The sequence below is a fragment of the Diaporthe amygdali genome (assembly GCF_026229845.1).
Source record: "Diaporthe amygdali strain CAA958 chromosome Unknown NODE_30_length_622097_cov_64_914702, whole genome shotgun sequence".
Classification (NCBI taxonomy): domain Eukaryota; kingdom Fungi; phylum Ascomycota; class Sordariomycetes; order Diaporthales; family Diaporthaceae; genus Diaporthe; species Diaporthe amygdali.
Window position 1 is genome coordinate 28,047 of NW_026517050.1, and position 25,147 is coordinate 53,193.

General features: G+C 55.1%; 10 protein-coding genes across 10 annotated transcripts; 5 read left to right on the forward strand and 5 right to left on the reverse strand.

Annotated features, from left to right (window-relative positions):
• Nucleotides 1–232: 232 nt before the first annotated feature.
• J7T55_014082 (uncharacterized protein) lies at nucleotides 233–2,008 on the reverse strand (the record flags this gene model as incomplete). The annotated part of the gene is made up of 3 exons (XM_053132126.1): nucleotides 233–415; nucleotides 483–903; nucleotides 993–2,008. The coding sequence occupies 3 exons, from the start codon at nucleotides 2,006–2,008 to the stop codon at nucleotides 233–235; spliced, it is 1,620 nt and encodes a 539-aa protein (XP_052989683.1).
• A 1,474-nt stretch (nucleotides 2,009–3,482) lies between these two features.
• Nucleotides 3,483–4,376, forward strand: J7T55_014083 (uncharacterized protein; the record flags this gene model as incomplete). Its single annotated transcript, XM_053132127.1, has 1 exon — nucleotides 3,483–4,376. One exon carries the CDS (start codon nucleotides 3,483–3,485, stop codon nucleotides 4,374–4,376), a length of 894 nt encoding a protein of 297 aa, XP_052989684.1.
• Nucleotides 4,377–4,712: 336 nt separating this feature from the next.
• Nucleotides 4,713–6,306, reverse strand: J7T55_014084 (uncharacterized protein; the record flags this gene model as incomplete). The annotated part of the gene is made up of 4 exons (XM_053132128.1): nucleotides 4,713–5,172; nucleotides 5,232–5,398; nucleotides 5,589–5,700; nucleotides 6,296–6,306. The coding sequence occupies 4 exons, from the start codon at nucleotides 6,304–6,306 to the stop codon at nucleotides 4,713–4,715; spliced, it is 750 nt and encodes a 249-aa protein (XP_052989685.1).
• A 348-nt stretch (nucleotides 6,307–6,654) lies between these two features.
• J7T55_014085 (40s ribosomal protein s14) lies at nucleotides 6,655–7,374 on the forward strand (the record flags this gene model as incomplete). Its single annotated transcript, XM_053132129.1, has 4 exons — nucleotides 6,655–6,724; nucleotides 6,794–6,866; nucleotides 6,989–7,149; nucleotides 7,223–7,374. The coding sequence occupies 4 exons, from the start codon at nucleotides 6,655–6,657 to the stop codon at nucleotides 7,372–7,374; spliced, it is 456 nt and encodes a 151-aa protein (XP_052989686.1).
• Nucleotides 7,375–7,940: 566 nt separating this feature from the next.
• Nucleotides 7,941–11,513, reverse strand: J7T55_014086 (dna repair and recombination protein rad26; the record flags this gene model as incomplete). Its single annotated transcript, XM_053132132.1, has 1 exon — nucleotides 7,941–11,513. The coding sequence occupies one exon, from the start codon at nucleotides 11,511–11,513 to the stop codon at nucleotides 7,941–7,943; it is 3,573 nt and encodes a 1,190-aa protein (XP_052989687.1).
• Nucleotides 11,514–12,534: 1,021 nt separating this feature from the next.
• Nucleotides 12,535–13,176, reverse strand: J7T55_014087 (uncharacterized protein; the record flags this gene model as incomplete). The annotated part of the gene is made up of 3 exons (XM_053132133.1): nucleotides 12,535–12,819; nucleotides 12,921–13,061; nucleotides 13,129–13,176. 3 exons carry the CDS (start codon nucleotides 13,174–13,176, stop codon nucleotides 12,535–12,537), a joined length of 474 nt encoding a protein of 157 aa, XP_052989688.1.
• A 625-nt stretch (nucleotides 13,177–13,801) lies between these two features.
• Nucleotides 13,802–17,230, forward strand: J7T55_014088 (MFS transporter Seo1; the record flags this gene model as incomplete). Its single annotated transcript, XM_053132134.1, has 9 exons — nucleotides 13,802–13,857; nucleotides 14,063–14,858; nucleotides 14,939–15,012; nucleotides 15,081–15,130; nucleotides 15,422–15,571; nucleotides 15,655–15,905; nucleotides 16,009–16,226; nucleotides 16,355–17,077; nucleotides 17,137–17,230. 9 exons carry the CDS (start codon nucleotides 13,802–13,804, stop codon nucleotides 17,228–17,230), a joined length of 2,412 nt encoding a protein of 803 aa, XP_052989689.1.
• Nucleotides 17,231–17,842: 612 nt separating this feature from the next.
• Nucleotides 17,843–19,567, forward strand: J7T55_014089 (uncharacterized protein; the record flags this gene model as incomplete). The annotated part of the gene is made up of 4 exons (XM_053132135.1): nucleotides 17,843–17,962; nucleotides 18,028–18,216; nucleotides 18,285–18,532; nucleotides 18,619–19,567. The coding sequence occupies 4 exons, from the start codon at nucleotides 17,843–17,845 to the stop codon at nucleotides 19,565–19,567; spliced, it is 1,506 nt and encodes a 501-aa protein (XP_052989690.1).
• A 1,653-nt stretch (nucleotides 19,568–21,220) lies between these two features.
• On the forward strand, nucleotides 21,221–23,187 carry J7T55_014090 (5-aminolevulinate synthase; the record flags this gene model as incomplete). Its single annotated transcript, XM_053132136.1, has 2 exons — nucleotides 21,221–21,599; nucleotides 21,668–23,187. The coding sequence occupies 2 exons, from the start codon at nucleotides 21,221–21,223 to the stop codon at nucleotides 23,185–23,187; spliced, it is 1,899 nt and encodes a 632-aa protein (XP_052989691.1).
• A 796-nt stretch (nucleotides 23,188–23,983) lies between these two features.
• On the reverse strand, nucleotides 23,984–24,929 carry J7T55_014091 (uncharacterized protein; the record flags this gene model as incomplete). Its single annotated transcript, XM_053132137.1, has 2 exons — nucleotides 23,984–24,156; nucleotides 24,215–24,929. The coding sequence occupies 2 exons, from the start codon at nucleotides 24,927–24,929 to the stop codon at nucleotides 23,984–23,986; spliced, it is 888 nt and encodes a 295-aa protein (XP_052989692.1).
• Between the last annotated feature and the right edge of the window lie 218 nt (nucleotides 24,930–25,147).

Here is a 25,147-nt window from a genome sequence, read left to right on the forward strand (position 1 = left end):
GCTGGAAGAATTTGTAATGTGAAATAAGTGATGGTATCATTCCCAACTACAACAACATCGAAGTATCTCTGTACGTCAAACGCTCGCGCGTGTTGCCAGCAACAGGTGTGGTCTTGACCCGCTGACGCCCTGAAACGAAAAAGCAAACAAGCCAACCGAGTCGCCGGTTACCAAAATGGTATTCAAGGAAATCGCCAGGAACAATTCTCAAATTTTTCAGTGGTGTAATCCACTATTTCTTGGTGATGTAAACCTCCAACCCTTCCTGCACAACGAAGAAGGTGGCGTGGGCTTGCAATTCCCTGCCCGGGTTGACGAGCTCAAAATGGTAGTCCCGTAGAAGCCGAGGAACGACCTTGTTGATCTCGAGTAGAGCAAGGTTGCGGCCGATGCAGACATGGCTTCCACCGCCGAACTGAGCGAAATATGTCAGTCTCGTTTATTTCCGCCTCGGAAAGGACTTTATGTGAGACTCTTCTTACCTGGAACATATACCTCTCCATCCTCCTCGCCTCCTCGGCGTCGCCCAGCCAGCGCTCCGGCCGGTAAACGTCCGCATCCTCCCCGAAGGTGGCCTTGTCGCGGTGCAGAACCCACCCATTAACAGCGACGGTCACACCGCCGGGGAAGGACTGGCCATCGATTTCGGCGCCCTCGGGGGGAACCAGGCGCGCGATGTTGAGGCCGACGGCGGGGCGGACGCGCATACCCTCCTTGAGACACGCCTGGAAGTATGGCAGGTTCTGGGACTCGTTCCAGGAGATGTTGCCCGTGGGAGGGATAGTGCCTTCAGCGACCGCCTTCTTCATCTCCTCCTGGATGCGGGCGTACACACGGCTGTCGGAGAGGACTTGCCAGAAGAAAGACTGCATGGTCGAGGCGGTTGAGTCGGAACCGGCGAAGCTGTGTGCGGTGTTAGAGGATGGTTTTGGCTACATTTTGCGAGATGGATGGGCTGGAGAACACTACACCGCACAGAGTGGAAGACCTACATCGCACCATGAGCGACAGCAAAGACATCGCCCTCACCAAACTTCTGGGGATCCTTCAGATGGCCCTTGATCAAACTGGCCAGCAAATCCTGCCGGCCGTCACCTCCCCTCCACTTGCCCTCGCTCTCCTTGTCAAAAGGCTTTCTCCGCTCGAGCTCCTCAAGAGCCATGCGGGTGATGAGTGCATCCTTTGTTGACAGCCCGGGGATCAGACTGCGCAATGGATTCCTCCTCAAGAGGTAGTCCATGAACGGCACCTGTCCCACAATACCGTTGTAGCGCTGCATATCATCAATTGTGCGGATCGCGCCGTCGACATCTCGTCCCTGCTCCAGGAACCCAAAGCTCCGGCTGAATGCCACCTCACCCAGGACGTCGAATGCAAACCAGTGAAGCCAGTTGCCGAGGTCCACTATAGGGCCATTGGAATTGGAGAGTTCCTTGACATATCCATTGGCCGGTCCTACTGCAGCTGCATTTATCTTCTGCATCAGCACCTCGATGGTGTCGTCGATAAAAGGGCTTAGCTGCTGCATAGCCGCCATGCTGTAGGGCACGTTGGCGACCTTCTTCTTCTGGGCGTGGACGTCTTCTCGGTACTCGGTGAAGATGTCTGGGTTTTCCGGAGGTGGGAAGACACCATAGAACTTCGTCTTGTAGAAACGCTTCCCTGCAGATAGAAGAGTGCGCGCGGCCTCAGGAGATGAAATGGAAACTTCATTGGGTGCGATCCGCACGATGGGCCCGTATTTCTTGTGCAGCTCGATGTGCTCAAGGTGGGTGTGGGTCGAGGCTGTTGAGATCACCTTCCATAACCTCGTCACCGAGGCCAGCCATGGGCCAGGATATTTTCGCAGTGGTGAAGCATATTTCCTGTACAGCGCGCGCACAACGATCAAGCCGGGGATCACGAAGAACCACCACCTAATTACAAAAGGTAGGAGACCCGAGAGGAATGCTCGAGTTGGAGAGATAGTCCCACTCTCTGTCTGAAGCCTATCGATAGGGCCAGCCATTATTGTGTAGTCTGAGCACTGAACCAAGGGTTGAACCTAGTAGACTGAAACTGGTAGTGTTGAATGACAAGTAGAACTTTTGGGCGTCTACAGAGGAGAGCTGGAGCTGGATATATGGGAGATCGCCTCTGGGCCCTTGTGAGATGAGACACCGCGCCCGGACATCGTCAATGGCAACCAGGTCCCGAAGGAACCACCCCACCACCCTGGAACGAAAACACCAGAGCATTTGTCAACGTGGAGTAATCTGAATATCAGATCCATCGTGCGTTAGATCCGGCGGTAGCTCGCGGGGAACCAAGATCTAAGCTCCCGAGGTCGCCTGAGCAGACAGAGATACTTCCGTGTTGGTGGATAACCCAGCCATCGGTTGGACTATGCCATTTTGGCCCACGTTTTTGCGCCGCAGTTGCGCGTCGTTGTGTCACGCTGGCGGTATCGAAGCCGCTGTGTAGGTTGTGAGCATGACTTGGCAAGCTTTCGGCGAACCAAATATCTGCCGACTCTGAATGGTCCATCCCAGCCGTCCTGGGAACTACTTGGAGCCGTATATGCGGGGAACTCCTATAGTTGAGCGAACTGTTTAACGGTTCCTAAAAGTGGCGACCGAGGGAGATGACGTCCCAGCGTCTATACCATGCTTAGCCTTCTGCCCAGCTGTTGTGAGCCATGACCGTTGAAAGTTTCGCACGGTACTTTTGGTGTACGGATACGCTCAGCCGTAAACGAAGCAGCGGGACCAGCATAGTCCCGACGTCCGTATTTCCGTAGCGACAAGCAGATCTGCAGTGTGATGGTACTATTCCCCAGCAGTGGAACAGAGGACTGAAGCAGGTTGGTCCCGTCAAAAATGATCACACTCCACAAATAGAAACGTCTCAGGGGGCGGGATGGCGGAGGTTACCCCAGATTTTTGCTCCAGGCGAGCCGATGATCCTTGGGCGCCCCATGTTCCGCACCGGTAATAACGCAGCGGTCTATATGAAGGTTGGCGGTGTCAGGGCCGAGATGGCTGTTTGCTTCTCCGATCTTACGGCCGATTGATGGCAGGGAGGAGGATCGTTGTTCCGCCATTCTCCAGGTCAATTGACTGTGTATGGAGCGGACAGCTCAACATCTGATCCTAGCAGGACTGAAGGAGGTGTCTAAGAATCAGACTATGCTTATTGAAGGACGCTTCTTGAGCTATCAGTATGCGTAGAGCTCACTAGATAAGTAGATGAGCAAAGTACAGATGCACATGTCGTCCCTGAGTCGATGGTGTGCTGTTGTATGGCTCCAGTTATTAACGCATGCAGCCCTGGGGCGGAAAGAGGGTGGAGCCCAATATGGGCGAGCCCGGGCCAGTGTTCGCATCGCCATTAGTCATCCCATCCAGGAGCCCCAACTGACATCACTCGAAATTTTGCTGAGCAATAGGCTCTTGGCAAGCTCCTCACGACAACCACGATAGCCTCAAGCCAAACCCAGCACAATGGCTCCATTTGCGTCGCCTCTGAGCTGTTCCAACTCGATGTCGGCGGCCAGATTGTTCGTGCAGCTCGCTCCAAAGCGAAGCTCCGAGCCCGTCCTCGAATTCCTACTGCCCCGAAGTCGCTCCGCCATCTCCAGGAGGACCCTCCACAGCAGCTCCGTCAGGGCACGGCGAGCAGAGACAGCGACAAGCGTGAAGCATGGAAACTTCTCAGCCGCTGTGGAATGGATGGTGCCCAAGAGGGCTCTGCACGGGTACCGTGTACCGTCAGCGACAGTGCCAAAATCGTTTGCCTATACGACAAGAAGGAGGTACACCCAGGCAGTGTACAACCCCCAGCAGGACGAGGACGGCAACGACATGCACCTGGATATCACACCCAGGGCAGCAAAGGTTCGTCTGATCGGCTCCGACCCATCAACGTCCCCCACGATCGACTGGTATCCGCCTAGACCTGTACTGACTCAGCTCCTTCACCCACAGCGCCTCACCGAGATCATGTCCAAGGACAACAACCCCCACCTCGCCCTGCGCATCCAAGTCGAGTCGGGTGGCTGCCACGGCTTCCAATATCTCATGTCGCTCGTCACGCTGCCCGAGTCGATCCCCACCAAGCCTGCTGCGGCGGCCGAGGCGAGTGAGCATCCGGGTGAGGGCGCTAAGTCGGGCGAGGTGCGCGAGGACGACACCATTTTCACATATACCCCCGAGGAGGGGCAACCGGCCAACTTGACAGGCGCCAAGATCATACTGGACCAGCCATCACTGGATCTACTAAAGGGGAGCAAGGTGGATTTCACGATGGAGCTGATCGGGTCCCAGTTCAAGATTGTGGATAATCCGCTGGCGACGAGCAGCTGCGGGTGCGGGACGAGTTTTGATATCAAGATTTGAATAGACACCACTCTTACGGCGGGCACCGCCGGTGTACAAAGGAAATCTATAATATTGGCGAGACGTTCACACACACCGACGACGTCACGAACCCAGAATTAGAAGGTAGTGAATCGCGGTATTGTATTACTTGACCTTGCTACCACGCATGGTTCTCAACAGACGGTGACCAGTCACACGAAGGTACAGGGGGATGTAGGATGGAATATTGGAGTCTTTTCCGGAAAGCAAGCAGACTTTTTCTCATTTAACGCCGTGCATCCATACCCCGAGTACCATTCCATTCCGCAGAAAAACCAACCGAAAAACCACCACCGCGACCAATTATGGACTGATTTAGTTCATCTGGCGGATGAGAGCGTTGATGTTCTCCTCACGGTTGCCCAGGTCACCACCCTCGATGAAGTGCTTGAACTTGCGGGGGCGGAAGCCACCGTTGGGGTTGGAAAGCTTGAAGGGCCACAGGAAGTTGGCGGCCTGCTTGAAGTTGGGGCCGACGGTGTAGATCTCGTGGATCAGATCCTCAATGCAGATGATGCCGTACTTGCCGAGGTTCTCCTCAATGATGGAGTTGTCGGTAAGTGCGACACGCTGCTTGTTGACCTTTCCGTATCCACGCTTGTAGATGAGCTCCTTGACGCTCTTCAGGTTGGGGTAACCGTAGGCGACCCAAGGCTCGATGACCTTGATCATCTCGGTGATGGCCTTGGTGACACGGACGAAGACACCGTTGTTGATCTGCAGCAGACGGAGCAGCTGGAGGATCTTGCGGGGCTTAGGAGCGATCTTGTTGATACTGCATAGCTTGTCAGTCACGGCTGAAGGCAGGACGGGTTGGCAGGCAGCGAAACATACCCCTTGATACGGACAATGAAGATCAACTTGGCCTCAGCAGGGACGTAGAACTCGCCGCTCTGCTTGGCAACGCGAGCCAGGCGGATCTTCTCACGCTCCGCATCGCGGTACTCCTGGACGTACTTCTCAGCACGCTTGAAGATGACGCCGCGCTTCTCCTTGTTGGCCTATTGATTCACAACGGTTAGCATCGTCTGCGATACCACAAGTATGTTGATCATCAAGATTGTCTTGCATCGATCAGACCCGAAAGACAGTATATTCGCGGACATCATCGACCGTAGTCTAGTCGAAGCGTGGATAAAAAGTTGTGCATCACTTCGCTTCCCATAGCCCCTCCGAGGTATCATGACTGACCTTCTTCTTCTTCTCGATCTCGGCCGACCTCTCAGCGCGAGCCTTCTCCTGAGACTTGCGCTTCTTCAGGAGGGTCTCGGGGACCAGAATCTGGTCGTTGGTGGGGACGGAACTATTCGTCGAATTTCAGATTAGTACGTAGTCCGGCATACTTCAGTGAAGTATGAAAGAGAGCGCCGGTGGAGAACTGTTGCGAGTGCGACATTCTCTGCATGGCTGACTCGCTTGCGAAATTTGATCGGTGAGCCCAGGGGTCAGAGCAGATGCTGGCGCACGCTGCAGAAGACGACGATGGGTGCAATCTCATCCGACAACACCTCGAATTGGATCGAGAAATAATGCTCGCGGTTTGGCAGTCTCCTGTGGGCAGCTTGTGTGCTGCTCACAGGGTGTGCTACTCTGCGGCAATGCATTTAAGAGAGAAGGCCTTGGGAGACCTTCAACTCCAACACCCCACGGAACATCTCTCAGTCTACAGGCTGTGTCTCAAGCCTGTGAGAAAGAGGGAGAAGCGTAGGAAGGATCGAGCTGGCTGCGATTGCTCAGACTTGGTGTCGCGGGGGACACAGAGCAAAAGCTTTCCCAGCAGGAGAGGACGACGACAATCTGCAAAAAATTGCTCCTTGTACCAGGCGGTGGGAGGGGAGAAGTAGCAGCTAGCATCATCTGGCCGATGATGCCAGTCGTATCGTAGGAATCAAACATACGTCGCAGGCATCTTGGAGATCGGTGTCGTCGACTGTCCTTTGGAAGATGGTTGTCGAATGAATGTCGTTGGGCGGTGGAAGTTCGTCCCAGGGCTGCGGAGGAGAGGAAAAGGACCTCTCTTTGCATGGGGAGATTTTGAAAACCTCGCAGCACTAAATTTTGTGGACTGGTCTCTGATTGGCGGGTCCGCTGCAAGAAGTGGGGCCTGCGCCTCACCGCCCACGGCCACAGCCTGAATTTTGCACACATCCGATTCTGCAAGCTTAGCATTTCGCGATCTCTTTCTTGACTTGATTGACTCTTCGACCTCACACGCATTAACTGTCAACGACCCAGTCCACCAATAATCCAACTCAAGATGCCTCCCAAGGGAAAGACCGTGCGCCCTGCGCAAGAGAACATCTCTCTCGGCCCTCAGGTCCGCGAGGGTAAGGCGATTCCTTTCGTCCTCATGATCGCAGCAATGCAATGACTGACGAGCCCCTCCATTTTCACAGGTGAACTCGTCTTCGGCGTTGCCCGTATCTTCGCCTCCTTCAACGACACCTTCGTCCACGTCACCGATCTCAGGTTCGTCAACCCTTGAAAGCACCATGCCTACGAAACGAGAGATATGCGCGCCCTCCGGAAGGAACACAAAGTTGAGACCTTCAAATGGTTCGAGCTGCGGCTAACATTCTGGGTGATTCCAGTGGCCGTGAGACCATTTGCCGTGTCACCGGTGGTATGAAGGTCAAGGCCGACCGTGACGAGTCCTCCCCCTACGCTGCCATGTTGGCTGCCCAGGACGTCGCCACCCGCTGCAAGGAGCTCGGCATCACCGCCCTGCACATCAAGATCCGTGCTACCGGAGGTATGTTTGATAGCCATGACTTCTTCGGTCTCCAATGCTCTGTGATGGGACTTCACTGACAGCGACAACACAGGTAACGCCACCAAGACTCCCGGCCCCGGTGCCCAGTCTGCTCTCCGTGCCCTGGCCCGTTCCGGCATGAAGATCGGCCGTATCGAGGACGTTACCCCCACTCCTTCCGACTCTACCCGCAGAAAGGGTGGTCGCCGTGGTCGTCGTCTCTGAGCGCCCGGCACCATCTTCTCTCTACTGGGTGGATTGGCAAGGAAAATTCAGGGATCGGGTGGCTACTGCATATGGGTTACACTGTGGCGTTGACAGTTACGAGGAGAACGGCTTGCGCCTGGTCTCCATTATCTACAGCCTCTTTAGGGAGGTTTGTCACATGATGCTTATGGCACAGCTACACCAATGAAGAACAAGTCAAAGCACTTCCATACATTTGCAAAATCTGTGTGAACTGTGTCTAATGATGGGATAATGTGCTTGTATGATAACACCCGTTGCGTCCGGCTCCTGCATTGGTGATATGAGTTTTCGTACTTAGGCACAAAACTCTCATCAACTTGAGAAAGGGAGAGGGCTCAAATTTGTAACACCATGAAAGCATGTCTAGAGATTCGATTCTTCTCAGGTATCAAGCAGTCTAGTCTTAGAGCTCTGTTCAAAACCTCCAACAGAGTCACCTCGGTATCTTCCAGTGATCCTGCCATTAACGCCTCGCTTTAAATAAATAATCATCGCAGCAAATCCAAAAGCAACCTTGACCCTCCATCATCGCCACCTCAGGCTCACTTGTATTCCGCCCTCAAAGTCCAGATGCCTCTCATCGTGCTGCCTGCCTGCTCCATCCTCGCCACCGCGTTCAGCGCCGCTTTGAACGCCTCCGTCGCCTTCTTCGTATGACAGTAGGGGTTGAAGTGATCCACGAGCACCTTGGATGGGCACTTGCCTCCGTGGCGCCGGACGAAGGCCGGGATCATCTCCTTGAACTCCTTCACCCCGTACCGACCGTTCGTCGGTGGCGTAGCCGAGCGAGAGCTCGTGGCGCTGCCACCACCACTGGCGCCGCCGATGCCCTGGCGGTCGCGAATACCAGCCAGTACACCGGCTGAGCTGGGTCCTCCTCGCCCACGATTGACATTCGGCAGGCGTGGGGCACCAGCCTGGCCGTGCTCACCGGTCCAGGTGACGGTGCCAATGGGCACGTTGCGGGCCTGCTCGCGGGACCGGCGCAGATGGTCAGCGGCCTCGGCGGCAACGCGATTCGCCTCGCGCTCAAGAATAGTCCGGTCGGCCTTAACTGTCTTCTTGCCATTGACGATCTCATCGTGCTCCAAGGCTTCGTGGACACCCCGGGCGAAGATTCCGGCCATGATGCGGTCTTCGTCACCAGAGTTGCTTTCATCACCGTCCTTGTACTCTTCCACGCCGGCTACACCGTCGATGTCTCGGAGCTTGTCATCCTCACCCTCCTTGTCATCTGCTGTCAACATATTTGCAGCCATTCTGGCATGCTGGTCCTCGAGGTCGTAATTCGCGTTGCCAGGTGCTATCTTGGGCTTTGGCGTGATATTCGTCGTGACTTCGCTGCCTTGGAAAAGCCGACTCGTCTCCGTGGCACCGCCGTGGTCAGTGTCGAGAGTGAACAGATCATGCATGTCGCTGAGATTCAACGTCGTGCGCTGTTTCGGGTCCTTGAGGACCTTGTTCGCAAGGAACTGCTTGAAGATCTGCCGGTGGTAGATCTTCTCCTCAATCGTACCGGCCGTCATGAGACGGAAAATGACGACCTCCTTTTTCTGACCCAATCGCCAAGCTCTCTCGCGGGCTTGTACGTCGGTGGAAGGGTTCCAGTCCGGATCGAAGATGATGACCCTGCTGGCGCCTGTAAGGTTGACGCCGAGCCCACCGACTTTGGTTGTCAGAAGAAACAAATGGATCTCTGGATCATTGTTGAATTTGTCGACAAGCTTCTGCCGCTCCTTCACTGGGGTCTTGCCATCCATGCGAAGAAAATTAATGTCACCCTGCCGCCTGACAAACGCTTCCAAGATATCAAGCATCTGCACGCCCTGGCTGAACAGCAAGATCTTGTGGCCGAACCGTTTCCACAAGGGTAAAAGCTTTTTGACGACCTGCATTTTGCCCGACTGACGCGCTGAGCCCCACTTGTAGTTCGGTCTGTTCTTTCGATGTGGAAAAAGTAGATCCGGATGATTGCATATCTTCCTCAGCTGGTCAATGCCGAAAAGCGACTTGCGCGTCTTGTTGAGTATGGCATTCATCTCGTCGGACCTCAGGAACTGCTCGTAAGCATCCCGTTGGACGGCGGTCAGCTTGCAGAACAAAACCTGCTCCTGTTTCTTGGGAAGATCTGCTGCTACGTCCTTCTTGGTGCGCTGCAGAAGATATGGGCTGATAGTGTCTTTCAATGTCTCCGCGCACTTTTGTGCTGTCATCACCTGAAGATTGGTCGCGTTGGCATAACCGCCTAGCTTGATAGGAATTTCGAACTGGTTGCGGAAGGCTACAAGAGAGCCGAGACGCATCGGGTTGATGAAGTCGAAAAGGGACCAAAGCTCAATCAAATTGTTCTGCATGGGAGTCCCCGAGAGGATGATTCGGTTTGGTGTGCGCAACTCCTTGCAGCATATTGTGATGTAGGTATTCGGGTTTCGAATCTTGTGCCCTTCATCCAACACAGCATAGTCCCATTCAACGGGGATCAGCACGTCACCGTAAGTCTGCAGGCCAGCATATGTGGTGACCAGAACGTGGCCATCCTTGACCACTCGGTCAACAATCTTCTTTGCAGCCTTGCTTGATTTCCTCGGCTGAGCAGCAGCATCTTCCCACATCTCCTCATCTTCAAAGCGCTCCTCGTTTCCAAGATTGAGCATACCGCTGCCGGAAGAATGCAGGATGGAAACTCGGAGAGCCGGCCACCACCGATGGAACTCGCTGACCCATTGCTGCAGCACAGTGGCTGGGGCCACGACGAGGACTGGCTTTGTGAGCTTCTTGCTGTAGTGCAAGGCGGCAACAAAAGAGATCAACTGGATCGTCTTTCCCAAGCCCATTTCATCGCCAACAATACCGCCAACCTTCTGCGCGTAAAGTTCCGCCAGCCATTGCACACCAGTCTTTTGGTAATCAAACAGCGATGGGTAAATGTCACCGGGCAGTTTGAGGTTGTTCTCGAGGTAATGATCGGGCTGGTCGGGCGAAGGCTTGTACCACTCCTCTTCGACATCACTGTCCACTGGCAAACCATTGCTCTCTTGTTTGCGCCTCCGCGCTCGACTTCTGCGTTCAACCCAGTCAGAAAGGCGCCGCTGATAGGCTGACTCGTCGCCATCATCGATTTTGCTAAAATCAAAGGTCGTTTCACCCTTTTGAAAGCTCTTGGGAGTTTTCCTGGGGGCAGTGCGAGTGAGGTCGGTCATATCGTACTCCTCGGACCCGCCCTCGGAGACAGAGCCAGGAGAGGCAGCCGAAGCAGCGCTCGGCTCGAACTCATCGGAGGACGCACTTTCTCTTTGGACCTTCCGCTTCTTCCTAGGCCGCAGGGAGAACTCGTTTTCAATAACGGCTGCGGATGCATCATCTTGCTCCTCGGCGAAGCCAGGAAGTCGCAGGTTGCGGTGAGAGCGCGGCTGGTCAGTCGCTTGCTCCAGCTCCAATTCTTCAGCGACGGCTTCGTCTTCAGCATCAATTATAGCATCAGCAAGTTCGCCTTGCACACCATCTGGCCTCGGGCCGCCAATCTTGGCAAAGGGTGTAATCTTGCCAGTACGGATCAGATATTCCCTTTGAGATTCGCCAGGCAACTTTCCTTTTGATACAGCAGCATTATTTTCTTCCTCGTCACCGGCCGTCTGTCTCTCTTCGATTCGAGCGTTGAAATCTGCAATGTCCTTGTCGATCAGCTCGATCTCGGCATCAATCCGAGCGATTTCTTGCTGAATCTTTTCCTTCAATGGCGTGTTTCCCCAGGCTCTCCGCAACTTTTGTTGTTGTTCCTGCCTCCTAGTCAGGAACTTGGACTTTGTAGCTTCAGCCCTTGCGATACGATTCTTGTCCTTGGCGTCCTCGGCTTCGATTAACGCAAGACTTGCTTGATGCGAAATGTCGCGCTCGAGGTCTTCTTGGTCGCGGACGTTTGCGGTGAGGCTCTTCAGGGCCGACTCTTCGTCGAGATCTTCGGCCATGTCGGGAGGCGTTCCATCTCGGTCGGAGTTGGGGGTGGCGGCATCCTGCACTTCAGCAAAAGCCACCGACTTCTTCCCGTCATTTGCATCAGTAGTTGGTGAGTCGACCAGTGGAGGACTGGTGACATGGTCGCCCTCTTGTGAGGCCATGATGAGTGAAACCTGTGGACTCAATTCATGAAAAAGGAAGTGTGAGTAGGATCTGACGGCGAGGCTCGAGGTCGCCTGCGGGGCGCCCAAGTAGATGCCGAGAACACGGGCCGGTGAGGAAAGTCGCAAGAGAAACAGTGACAAGTCCAAGAAGAAAGTGTGACTCGTGGGAAGATGGCGAAGAGCGCACCAAGCGCTTCAGCGTAAAGATTTAGGCAGCGATGGTGAGACCGAACCTGTCGACTGTCGCCTGGTGTTCGCCTCTGCGCCGGGAGAAGGCGGCAGGACTAAATCCCAAATCGGCCGAGGGACCGGCAATGACGCACTCGAACGATCAATCGCGACCTTGCCGCGTAGCACACGTGCACTCACTTAAAGTGGCAATGGCCTGCATTACTAACGCTGTCGTCTCACTGCTTTCATTCTGCCACAGACCAAATGCACACGGCCCAGTCAAAATTCGTGATCATGATTACTGCAGTGGTCGAATTGAGGAATTGATCCGCTTACCAGCTAAAACTCTCTATCAGGGCACCAACGTACATTATAGTACATTAGGGCGGTCCAGCTGGATAGGCGTCCGCATTGCTTATCGGTTATCGGTCAACCCGTTAATTTGTTGAACGGCAGGACGTCATTCAAGTGATGTTCTCTAGGACCGCCTCGCTCCCATCGAACCTGCATCCTCAAAGCCAGGGAGACACTGCGGTTGAGCACGGGGAAGTGTACTGGGCTAGGAGTTGGCATGCGCCTCTGCTCTGCTAGCACCGAACTCATCCCACACCAACATCTATTCCAGGTCCTGGAGCAGAACTTCCGCCTTTTCCAATGACCTCTAGAACGCAGGATACTTGGGCGTACAGAACAGCCAGGACATTACGGCGGTCAAGCTCACTTTGTCAATGGTGCACTAGAGACAGTCCGTATTTCACTCAACTAGGATGTGGGTGAAAATGAACCCGCAAAAGATCAATCTCTTGTCTGCACAGCTGTTTTGCTCTCCCTGTGCTTCACATGCCGCCTAAGCAGAGGCCTTGTTGCCAGCTTTGATCCAAAGAGCGAAGATAATGCCAATACTCGTGTTCCAGCACACGCTCCTCAGAGGCGCCAACTTCCTGTTGTCCTGCAACCAGACGTAGACGGCACTGTAACCCGCCCGCGAAGCCAGATACATCACGCTCAGGTAATTCAGTGTCTCTACGGGGACACCCGCAGCAGTAGCCGCCGCGATCCCACCGGCGTACAGACCTACGGTCTCGAAGGCGTTGGCCGTGGCCGCCTCGGCCCGTCGGATGCGTTGGGCGGTCTATTGTGCCTGGTGAGTGAACTGTGGCTTGACACTGTGTGCTGCGTGCAGAGTATGGGGGATGAGGAAAACAACTCGTCATATGTAGCTTCTTGACCTACCTTCTTTTGCAGAGTAGTATCCTTTTCGCAATTCTCTACAGTATTGCGAGGGTTTGCTATATCAAAGTTCTTCCCAGCTGCTATTAGGGAGTAGGTATGGGGGACTACGGCCAGCACGAATGCTGCGGGCACCTTGGACGGCTGGCATTAGGATCATGCCCAACATGCGTCATCATTGCTGAGGGGGCAGGGAGCCTGCCAGACTCACAGAATAATAGGCCAGGTGCGGCTTGGTCAGGTCGAAGAAGGACGCCATCTTGTTCACTTTCGTCTGGGAATGGGGTTTGGTAGGATGGGGTGCGATGGTATCAGGGCAGTGAGAGTCGATGTAGGTGTAAGCCGACTGAATTCAAGTACCCCTCTCATATAGGGTCGGATGTGTTCACTTGCTCTCGGCTCGGCGATTTGTTACTGAGGGAACCGGATCCCGGATCGAGCGACTGAATTCATACTCTTCTTTCGTGCAACGTTGTCAGCATTGGCGTAGGCTACAGAAAGCTCCGTTCAATGCCCAGAGACGCCGCGGCTGCCGGCTCTTTTCCCAAACTGGAGATATTCTTCGGGGGAAGGGGGCACTAAGGGGGGTGCCTGATGTACAGTCTTGGCATGCAGGGTTTCGCAACCCTGAGTAAACCCAAAATCTAGTGATGTTCTGAAAGTGTTGGTGTCTACCATGTCGTCTACCTGTACTTTATGATGTGGTGTCAGTCTGCAACACATCAGTCACTATCCATTGTTGAACTCAGTCTTTGATGCACATGCTGGCTTGCGCACCTGGCACCCACAACCTTTTTTAGCCTGAAGAATTCGTGCCTCGCCTTTCTTCGTCAACGCGGCGTACACTTCCAACTGAAATCGAAGTCCACACATAATCGACGAAAATGACGGTCGCCGAATCGCCGATGAGCTTCTTGGATATCATCAATGAGACTGACAGGTGCTAAACCCAACAATCCCTCTCACCAAACTCTTCAGCTAATATATGTCAGCTTTCCCTATGTTGACATTCCGCAACTGCCATACATTGCGGACTTCTCGGTGGACTATTACGCATTTTTACTTCCTAGCGATACCAGGCCACATGGCTTCATTCCAGCCAATGTAGTTGCACAGATGCCATGGACTTCTGACTTCGTTCTAAGCACAACTGGCCAGCTGCCCCGAACAGTGCAGCTGCTGGACACGTCCAACGGAACGGACACTGCAGCAGCCTGCAATGCCTCACTTGCCAGGCTTATCGACACTGCTCAAGCTCAAGGTCTCTTTCCCAAGACGCTCGGTCGGAAGCCCAAGGGCGAGGATTTTCGGATTATGGGCGCCATGAACTACCAAGGCAAGAATGGTCTGATCCAGATGCAGCGTTCTGCCGCTCCCTTGTTCGGGATCGCAAACCGTGGCTCACACATGACGATGTATGTCAAGTCGAAGGAGACGGGGGAGATCAAGATTTGGGTCCCTCGTCGGAGCCGTCATCTGGCAACCTATCCCGGCAAGCTCGATAACACCGTCGCGGGAGGCACGAAAGCTGAGGAGTCCCCGCTCGAATGCATTGTCCACGAGTCCGACGAGGAGGCATCTCTACCCGAGGACTTCGTGAGCAAGCATGTTAAGGCCGTGGGTGCGGTGACATACGTCACCCAAACCGGCAGTGGAGGAGGAAAGGACCAGCAGGCTGCTGTTGGTGGATACGACACGGGACTTTGCGTTTCAGACGTGATATACGTCTATGATCTCGAGGTGCCGGCAGACCAGGCAGAGACGATGGTGCCAAAACCGAGGGACGACGAGGTCGAGTCTTTCTCTCTGTGGGATGTGGAAACCGTTAAGAGGGCAATGTCGAACGGGGAGTTCAAAGCTAATACGGCAATGGTGATGGTCGATTTCTTCATAAGGCATGGCATTATCACGGACGACAATGAGGCGGATTACATGGAGATAGTGACGAGGCTGCGCCGCGCATTACCTGTTCCCACCTCAGCACCGGTGCAAGTTTAGAAGAACAAGACCGGAAAGAACAGGAAAAGTTTCACCAAAGCAATGACATGATATTGGGTAGCACCCGCCTCCACACTGTCGGCGTCTGCAGCACAGGGTAGGACCCCCACCCCCGGCACGCCAAGTATGGCGATCTAAGCACGACAACTGACACCATCCCTCCAGCCGCATATCGGAAACTGTATTGGCCCACCACGAAAGCGACCAAAATGGAGGTACGCGGCAATATTGGTACATTTATTACAACGAAATGTGGCACAAGTCGCTACGGGATCTGTGTCACTATGACCTTTGGCGGCGGACAAGGTGATCCCTTGGGCTTGCGAACCGGTTCTAATCAATCATAACGGAGCATCAGTGGGGGCTCAGTGGCACTCTTGAACGTTTAAGTCGACAATGCGACCCAGACCATCGGGATTCCAGCTGCCAGTGCACATCAGCCTCATTTTCTATCCTCAGAAATTTTAACGTTGTGTGCCCCCCAGCTAAGCTGAGAACAATGGCAGCGGACGGACGAAAACCATGGTGGAGGATTCAATGGTTTGCGGATGAGGACACTCACGACGAGAGGAAGCTAATCGCCAAGCTTGACCTCCTGATCGTTCCTTACGCATTCCTCGCCTACTGGACCAAGTACATCGACCAAGCAAACCTGAGTGAGTTAACAAGCCTTCCTCATCGCGACCAGACATTACGTTGTGGAGACTCAGCTCGCTGACGGATGGGAAATGAAAACTAGATAATGCGTACGTCTCCGGGATGAAAGATGACCTCGGGTTCAAGGGCAACGAGCTGGTCCAGTTGCAGACCATGTACGTGGTTGGCGCTGTCGTGGGCCAGATTCCGTTCATGTTCCTGTTCACCGTGTTCCCGATGAACTGGATCATTCCGTGCCTTGATGTCTGCTGGGGCATATTCACATTGCTGCAATTCCGTGCCAATAGCTTTGCTGAGATGGCGGCATATCGTTTCCTAGTCGGCTGGTTCGAAGTACGTGTCGCCCACTTCCTACCATGTCACTCCATAATGACCCCCCCCCCCCCCACCAACTGGAATTGTAGAAGAGAGACGCATAGGTTGACATTTCTCAAAGGCAGCTTTCTTTCCTGCCATGCATTATATCTTTGGTGCTTGGTATAGAGGGGACGAGATCGCTCGACGGGGCGGCGTGTTCTACGTTGGGCTCACGCTTGGGACACTGACCGCTGGCCTGATTCAAGCTGGCGCCTCATCCTCACTGCACGATGTCAACGGCCTCGCTGGCTGGCGTTGGATGTACATAATCTGTGCCATAATCACCATTCCTATCGGGTAAGTCTTCATCAACGCACATCTGGCAGTTGTATCTAAGCTACTCGTGATGGAGGTGGATATCCCGGGTCCATAGCTTACAGCTCCCGATCTCTCCAGAAGGCGAAACTGACTCTGTAACTCAATAGCATTCTAGGATACTTCATCTTGCCCGGGACGCCAGATATGCCGAACAGGATCTTCCTCAAGCAGACTGATATCGACTTGGCAACACAGAGGCTGAAGAGAGCCGGACACGCGACCACGGGTAAATTCCAGTGGCGCGTGATCAGACAGCTCGCTACGAAGTGGCAGTTCTGGGCTCTCGTGTGGCTCGACATATTCTTCTGGAACGGCAGCATAAACACGTCGACCGGCGGGTTCCTTCTGTGGATCAAAAGCCTGAACCGCTACTCGACGCCGAAGGTCAATGAGCTCGGCACCATCTCGCCGGCGCTGGGAATATTCTACACCCTGTTTATATGTTTCGCATCGGACCTTTTCCTCGGCCCTGCCTGGGCCATCACTGTAGCGCACACCTGGAACATCATCGGCCTTATTATCCTGGTAATCTGGAATGTTCCGGAGCCGGGCCTCTGGTTCGCGTTTGCCACCACGTACTCTGCCGTGGCCATGTCCAGCGTTCTGTACGGCTGGGTTAATCACCAGCTACGGGGCTCGCCGGCCCAGCGTGCTTTCACGCTGGTGCTTATCAATGCTGTCTCCCAGTCCACCACGGCGTGGACTCCCCTGCTTGTCTTCCCGACCGTGGAAGCACCCAGATTTACCAAAGGCTACTCCTTCGTCTTGGCGAATGCCATCTGCCTGATCGTGCTGGCACATTTTATACGCATTTTTCTCAAGCGGCAAGAGTACGTTCATACCGCCATCACTGAAGTGAAAGCAATGTAGCTAACCTGTCGTGCTGCAGATCGGATCCAGACACTGCTGAGGCTGGGGCTTCAGACACCGAGGGCGTGGTTGCGGTCCCCAGCACGGATGTGGCTAAGACCGATTCCGTCTGATTGATGGATTCCAGCCAGACGGTGGAAGGAGCAAGCAATGTATCTGCAAACGACTCTGATATTAGATCGAATTTGTCGTCAAACACTTGGCGAATTTGTACGCCTCTCAACAAAATATGAGACTAGGCCAGGAACAGTTGATATCTTACATAAATCCTGCAGCAATTTTGAAAGGAGAATTATGAGATGTTAAAGCAGGGGTTCATTTGACCTGCATGTAAATGAATTGAATACAGGACGCGCGTTTGTCGTTGTGAGGTGCGTGAAACCGGCCATTATGCACGATATCGCTGATCCAGCATCACACCATCGCACTGCAGATGGCAGCATCGCGAGCCGGTGCCCTTGGCGCAGCCTGGTTGGCGACCGTATGCGAGCCGATAGCCGAGTTTCGGAGATATCATCACGACATATGCAATGAGCGCCCCAGAAGCCGGATGGTGCAATCCGATGACCAGAGCTCCTCCGCCCCGGCGCGGGGTCCGGAGCTCCCTGGGACGGGATATATCATGATGCCTCATTCTGGGCATTCAAGCTGTCGTGACGCCGTCGTCTCATTAGACGAAAAAAAAGTCTTTTTCATTTACAACATACACTGCCCAGCTTCTCAAAATGGCAGACGGCACGGCGCAGTCGGATGGCCAACACGATCTTGGAAATGGCAGGAAGCACATCCTCCTCAACGCCTTCGACATGTCGACAATAGGGCATTTGTCGCCTGGGCAGTGGAAGGTCAGTGCACACAAAAGGCTCAAAATCCATGCGCCGTCTGCGTTCTATTGCTGATGCGAATATAGAACCCCAAAGACAAGTCGGCGACGAAGCGAGATCTCAACTACTGGATTGAGCTGGCCAAGCTGCTGGAGCGAGGCGGGATCAACGCGCTGTTCCTGGCCGACACGTACGGCGGATACGACACGTACGAGGGCTCGCTGGACAACTGCATTAGGAGGGCTGCCCAGTGGCCCATGACAGATCCGACTATCGTGAGTGCCTCGCCCTGAGCCTACCAAAATGACGGGCCAGATCTGACTTGCTCCTCGCTCATGTGCAGCCCATCTCTGCAATGGCGGCAGTAACCAAGAACCTGGCTTTTGGAATCACAGCGTCAACGTCATTCGAGCCGCCATTCCTCCTGGCTAAGCGGTTCTCGACATTGGATCATTTCACGCGTGGCCGGTTGGGTTGGAACATTGTTACCGGGTGGAAGAAGGCCGCCTTCAAGGCCATCGGGTTGGACAGCCCCATCGACCACGACGAGAGATATCGCCAAGCGGACGAGTACTTACGAGTGCTCTACAAGTGAGTCAAAGCCCGCGCAAGCATCCCGGCGGACAGAACCAGACCAAATAAGAATCGAGGCAAGCTAACAAGAAGTCGGCGGGAAGGTTGTGGGAGGGATCATGGGCAGACAACGCCATCGACCCAGACCCGGAGAACGACAGCTACGCGGACCCAGACAAGATCCGTACAATCCACCATCACGGACAGTACTACAACCTAGATACACGGCACATCGTGGACCCGTCGCCGCAGCGGACGCCGTTCCTCTTCCAGGCAGGCACGTCGCCAGCGGGGTCAGCATTCGCAGCGGCACACGCCGAGGCCATCTTCGTGTCGTCACACTCGCCGGCGGTGCTGCGGCCCAAGGTGCAGAAGATCCGCGAGCTGGCGGCGGAGCGGGGCCGCGACCCGCGGTCGGTCAAGTTCTTCGCGACGTTCACGCCCATCATCGGGCGGACGGACGCGGAGGCGCAGGAGAAGTACGAGGAGCTCAAGAAGTACGCGTCGGTCGTCGGCGGGCTGGTGCTGTTCAGCGGGTGGACTGGCATCGACATCTCCAAGATCCCGCTGGACCAGGAGATCACCGCGGCCGACTCACTCGAGGCGCACAAGGTGCGCAGCATCCTGGACAGCTTCACGACGACGAGCAAGGAGGTCCCCCGGTGGACGCCGCGCGTGGTGGCGGAGCGGGCGTGCATCGGCGGGCTGGGCCCCGTGTCGGTGGGCAGCCCGCAGACGGTGGCGGACGAGCTCGAGGCGTGGGTGCGCGAGGCGGATGTGGACGGGTTCAACCTCGGGTACGTGACGACGCCCGGCACGTTCGAGGAGGTCGTCGACCTGCTGGTGCCCGAGCTGAGGAGGCGCGGGCTCTACCCCGAGCCGCTGGAGGAGCAGCTCACGGCGCGGGAGAAGATCTATGGCAAGGGCCAGAAGGGGCTAAGAGACGACCATACCGGGAGCAGGTATAAGTATGATGTCTACCAGGAGGAGCCGGCATATGTCAAGGAAGAGGAGAAGAAGGATGAAGATGTACCACAGCCCCAGGCGGGCTAAGGTCAGGCTTGTTCAAAGCCAAGTAGTGAAAGCTTCTGTGGTGTCTGACTGTACTCACGAATACGCGAATACGATTAAGCGAGCGATGATGATAATTCCATGCATTAGAAGACAGGGTGCTCGGGTTTTACCAGAATAGCCAACCCAGAATACTGACCAGTGACATTGGACGACATAGGACTGGTCAGAACTCTGATATACAGACCCAGGGACCCCAGGAATCCCAGACTTTGTTTTAGCGCAGGTACCATGACTTATCTGCTGAGTAGGGAGAAACGGCATAAGAGATGGGGTCTCATGTAGGTCACACAGAAGACTACCCTGTGGTGTGGTGAGAGCAGGTAGTGCATGTCTAAGGCTGAGTGCGACTGCTGATGTGAGTCCTCGGAGTCCCCCCAGATACGCTCCTTGGCATCTGGAAAAAAGCAGACTAGTCAGACTAGTGACAGATTTGGCAGATTTGTCGGAGATGGCAAAGTCACGGCAAAGCAGGAGAAGGCAGAGGAGGGCAGAGAGGCCCAACACCAAGCCGGGAGGATGCACGTGAACAGCACTTGCGAGATCAGAATGTGGAATGAATCAGTGCGGGATTGTCAAAATGGTTCGATGGAGGAGCCCTTTCCCAATTTCAAATGCCGCGATTCGGACCTCGACAGGACGTAAGGAAGACGAAGTGGATGACCTTTGTCTGACATTGACATTGACCGAGGGTAAAAGTGCAGAATGAGGAGCCAAGAAGGGCCAGGTGAGGGAGTAGTGAGTACTTGGGATCCCCGCCCGGATGTGGTGTAGGCCGAGGTCGCCACTACTCACAAGCTTCGGAAGTTGGCCCGCTTCCTTTCCGGTGCGCAAAGGCTGGATCCCGTGTCACCCCTGGATCTCAATGAGGATGTGATGGGCCAATAGAGCACCCTTGATTACTGTGTATGGCTTCGGCTTCGGAGATGGTGGGGTCTCTGGGCCATTGGGCAAGTCAGGCCAGGTCAGGACAGGACAGATCAGATCCCGAGTCTCCGACCGACTTTGGCGACATTGGGAACTCTTTTTTTTTTGTGCTGTTGTCCTACGTGCGAGCCTCCGAGGTGGCTGGTTGCGTGGTCATTGACATTTAACATTGACTCTGACTCTGACTCTGACATTGCCATTGACGTTCTCATTGATCGGCAGGCACTAGAGGAGACGGGAAGAGAGGAGCCGAGAGCATCATGGAAGAGAGGAGAACACCACCATACATAGAAGCCAAAGGATACAGTCAGTCAGTCAGTCATGTAGGCATGTAACAATAATCCACAGTAGCTCTGGAATGCCCCATTCCTCTTTAGAGTCTAGGCCAAGCAAGCAGGTGGGCTCCAGCGGGCTCCAGCTAGCAGCACTCGAGGGCCGGACGACGCGGACGGTCTGACCTCAGACTCCAGACTCCAAATCCCAAATCCCAGACCCAGACCCAGACCCAGACACCGCTGCGAAACTTTTGCGCCCCGACTACAATAGTCCACGTATTCGCCCCCCTCCCCTTGTCTTGTCTTGCCGCGCCCGGTTCCTGCTCGACCTTGCTCGACCTCCCTCAACCCTCCAACCCACAACCAACACTTCCATCAGTACCACAACCACCACTGTTTGACCACAAAAAACCACCCAATTGACGTCGCGACCATGGACGCTGTTCTCCGGCAGTCCAAGGCCATGTGCCCCTTCATGAAGAAGGCCTCTCCCGCCACCCTGCGCGCCCTGTCCACTTCGACTCGTCCCGCCGCCAAGGCCACGTCCTCCCCATGCGGCGGCACCATGTCCCGTCTGCAGGGCCTGGCCTACCGCTGCCCCGTCATGGGCAAGGCCCTCGCTGTGCAGTCCGCAAAGGTCGGCGGCATCAGCAGCACCAAGGGCATCGCCGGCCTGTCCACCCGCTCCATCTCGAGCCACCACGGCCACGGCCACGGCCACGGCCCCAAGCCGTCCAAGCGCTGCCTGCACAGCAGCCGCTCCAACGAGGCCCGCGCCGTCGAGACCCCCGTCATCCCCGGCCGTGAGAAGGGTATGTTGATGCTCAGACGCTCTGTGTTGGTCCCTGGACGCCTTCGCTGACCCAAATGCTTTGTCCAGCCCATGTCCCTCATGCCGTCCCCCGTCATGCCGCCGCTCCCGCCGTCTACCCCATCAACGCCGACGCAAAGTTCAACTACGAGGCCTATTACAATGCCGAGCTCGACAAGAAGCACAAGGACAAGTCCTACCGCTACTTTAACAACATCAACCGCCTGGCCAAGGAGTTCCCCCGCGCCCACATGGCCAACAAGGAGGAGAGGGTCACTGTCTGGTGCGCCAATGACTACCTGGGCATGGGCCGCAACCCCAACGTTCTGCGCAAGATGCACGAGACCCTCGACGAGTATGGCGCCGGTGCCGGCGGAACCAGGAACATCTCGGGCCACAACAAGCATGCCGTGGAACTCGAGGGCACCATTGCCAAGCTCCACTCCAAGGAAGCCGCCCTGGTCTTCAGCTCTTGCTATGTTGCCAACGATGCCACCCTGGCCACCTTGGGGAGCAGGATGCCCGACTGTGTCATCCTTTCAGACAGCTTGAACCATGCCTCTATGATTCAAGGAATTCGCCACTCTGGGACCAAGAAGATCGTCTTCAAGCACAATGACGTTGAGGACCTCGAGGCGAAGTTGGCTGCCCTGCCGCTGCACATCCCCAAGATCATCGCCTTCGAATCGGTCTACAGCATGTGCGGGTCGATTGGTCCCATTGAGAAGATTTGCGATCTCGCCGAGAAGTATGGTGCGATCACCTTTCTGGATGAAGTCCATGCCGTCGGCATGTACGGCCCAAGCGGAGCCGGCGTTGCCGAGCACCTCGATTTCGAGGCCCACAAGCAGGGCCGGCCCAAGGGCACTATTCAGGACCGCGTCGACATCATCACTGGCACCCTTGGTAAGGCTTATGGCTGCGTAGGCGGGTATATCGCTGGCAGCTCCAAGCTGGTCGACATGGTCCGGTCACTTGCTCCTGGCTTTATCTTCACTACTTCCCTGCCCCCAGCCACCATGGCCGGCGCCCAGGCCGCCATTGAGTACCAGATGGACTACCATGGCGACCGAAAACTTCAGCAGCTGCACACCCGTGCCGTCAAGGCTGCCCTCGACGAGCGTGATATCCCTGTCATCCCGAACCCCAGCCATATCATCCCTATCCTGGTCGGCAACGCTGAGGTAGCCAAAAAGGCTTCCGACATGCTGCTTCAGAAGTACCAGATCTACGTGCAAAGCATCAACTACCCTACCGTGCCGGTTGGCCAGGAGCGCCTGCGTATCACACCCACCCCTGGCCACACCAAGGAGCTGCGTGACCACCTCGTCAACGCGGTCGAGGCCATCTGGACCGAGCTCGGCATCAAGCGCACCAGCGAATGGGCTGCCGAGGGCGGCTTCATCGGCGTGGGCGAGACCGACGTCGCCGCCGAGGCGCCGCTCTGGACGGACGCCCAGCTGGGCATCGAGGAGAATGTCAAGGAGATCAAGGCCCAGAACGGCGGCGAGCTGGGCAACGGCAGGGTCCTGGAGGCGCTGCTCGAGCGTGAGGCCGATGCGGTCAGGTCGGTGAGCCCGGTTGCCTAAGTTCGTGTGTTTTGGTGTGCGAAACCGCACAACCTTGTGCTCTGTTGCCAACCATGAACTGGAAAGGGGAGCTCACCAGGCCTCATTACGTTCTCTCGAGCGGGCAACAGTGACAAAAGTAGGGAATGATCTGCTTGAAATTCTTACCATTCTGACACTATGAAGTATCCGACTTCAACAAACCTGGTCAATCCGTCCTCGCTAGATACGATCCCATGTGCGCCTGTGCAAATACTGCTAATGGGACCTGCTCTGGGTATATATCTATGTGACGGCGGATGTGCAGCTTACAATTAAAATATGAATTATTTGGCATCGCCTCCTGAGCGATATGACTGCCACAAACTCTTTCTAACCACATGCCTGGAAATTGTGTGTGAATATGACATCTTACGTATCTTGAAACCCACGCTGCATCTGTTCGACAGTGAGGTAGGCTGCCGGGACAATGTAAATCGAGGCAGATTGCATAGCCAGTTTATGCGAAAGGAGCATTATTTGAACAACAGAGTCACGGCCCTTGGCATATGAGTACAGAGGAGTTCACTGGAATTTTCCTAGCGCATGTTTAATCCAATAGCAACATCTTTTGATGTAGTCCATTTCTTGAAATTGCACAACCCATAGTCCAAAGGGCAGGATGTGTTGGAACTGTTCTTATGTAGATTCTTTGATTACCTAGAGTGCTTTCATTGGAGAGCGTGGATACTCGCATTCATGAGTGGATCTGCATCATAAATATTGTACCGCGGCTTAACCAACAGTTGTTTATAGCTCTTTTTTCTAGTCAGGTCATTCAGTCATTGAACGGCCATCCCGCTAGCCCAATACTCAGTTTTGTTCCCTTTTCAATCTCCTCTGCCTGGGCCTTGAGCTCATCCACATCCCAGTTGCACCATAGAAACTTGCCCTTTAAGAACCGGGCCTCGGGGCTTGCAAGCCAGACATTAAAGCTGGCCGGCAGAGATACTAGATCAGAGTTAGTGTCGTTATATTCGCGATTGCAGCGCGCTATTGTGCCACTTACCATCGTCAACCTGGACGTCCTTCATGCTCTCAGCGCCCCCAACCTCCAAATTCATCTCCGTGAGGATCACGCCGGGCTGGGTATGGAAGATGCTCAGGTTCGGATTCGTGAGGGCGACCGTGTCCCAGAGCCGATAGGCGGCGATCTTGGCCACGCAGTATGACGAAAAGGCGTCGTTGACGCTCAGGTGCGCCCCCCAGGAGTTGATGGCGATGGCGACCGCCTCGGGGGAAGCATGGCGGACAAAGGCCTTTGCGACCCAGAGCGCGCCGGCGATGTTGGCCTGGACACCCTCCAGGAACATCTCGCCGTCCACGTCTGACACGCGCTCCCCTGGCCCGATGGCCGCTGCAGAATGGACGAGAACGTCGACCTTGCCGCCGCCGCCGGCGAATCGGGCAAAGGCTGCGTCGACCTCGCCCTGCTTGGTGACGTCGGTTGAGATGGCGAAGACCTCGACGCCGGGGTATTCCTTCTCGATGTGGGCCTTGTTATCAAGAAGGGGCCCTTCCCGTCGGCCGAGGAGGGCGATCCGCGAAGCGCCGGCCTGGGCGAAGTGACGGGCTGTCTCTCCGCCGATTCCAGTGGTGCCACCCCCAGTAATTATCACGGATTTTCCTTTGGCAGATAGTTCCGGGCGGGTTGGAGACGTGGACGGCTGTGCTTTGGTGTGCCATCGCTTCGTTGGGGAGGGGAAAGGAGGAGCGTCAGACATGGTAATTGTACGGTAGATGATTGACAAGATGAATATATGGGCTGACAAGGTGTCTCCGAGCTGGTGCCGGGGAGGAATACATCATGATTGCAGCGACGACCATGCCATATTTATATTGCAAGATAGATTCCACTGCTGCCATTAGACACGGGATAGACAAAAGTGTATGAATACGAATGCATGTCGCGGCTAGGCATGTACAGGCAAATATCTACACC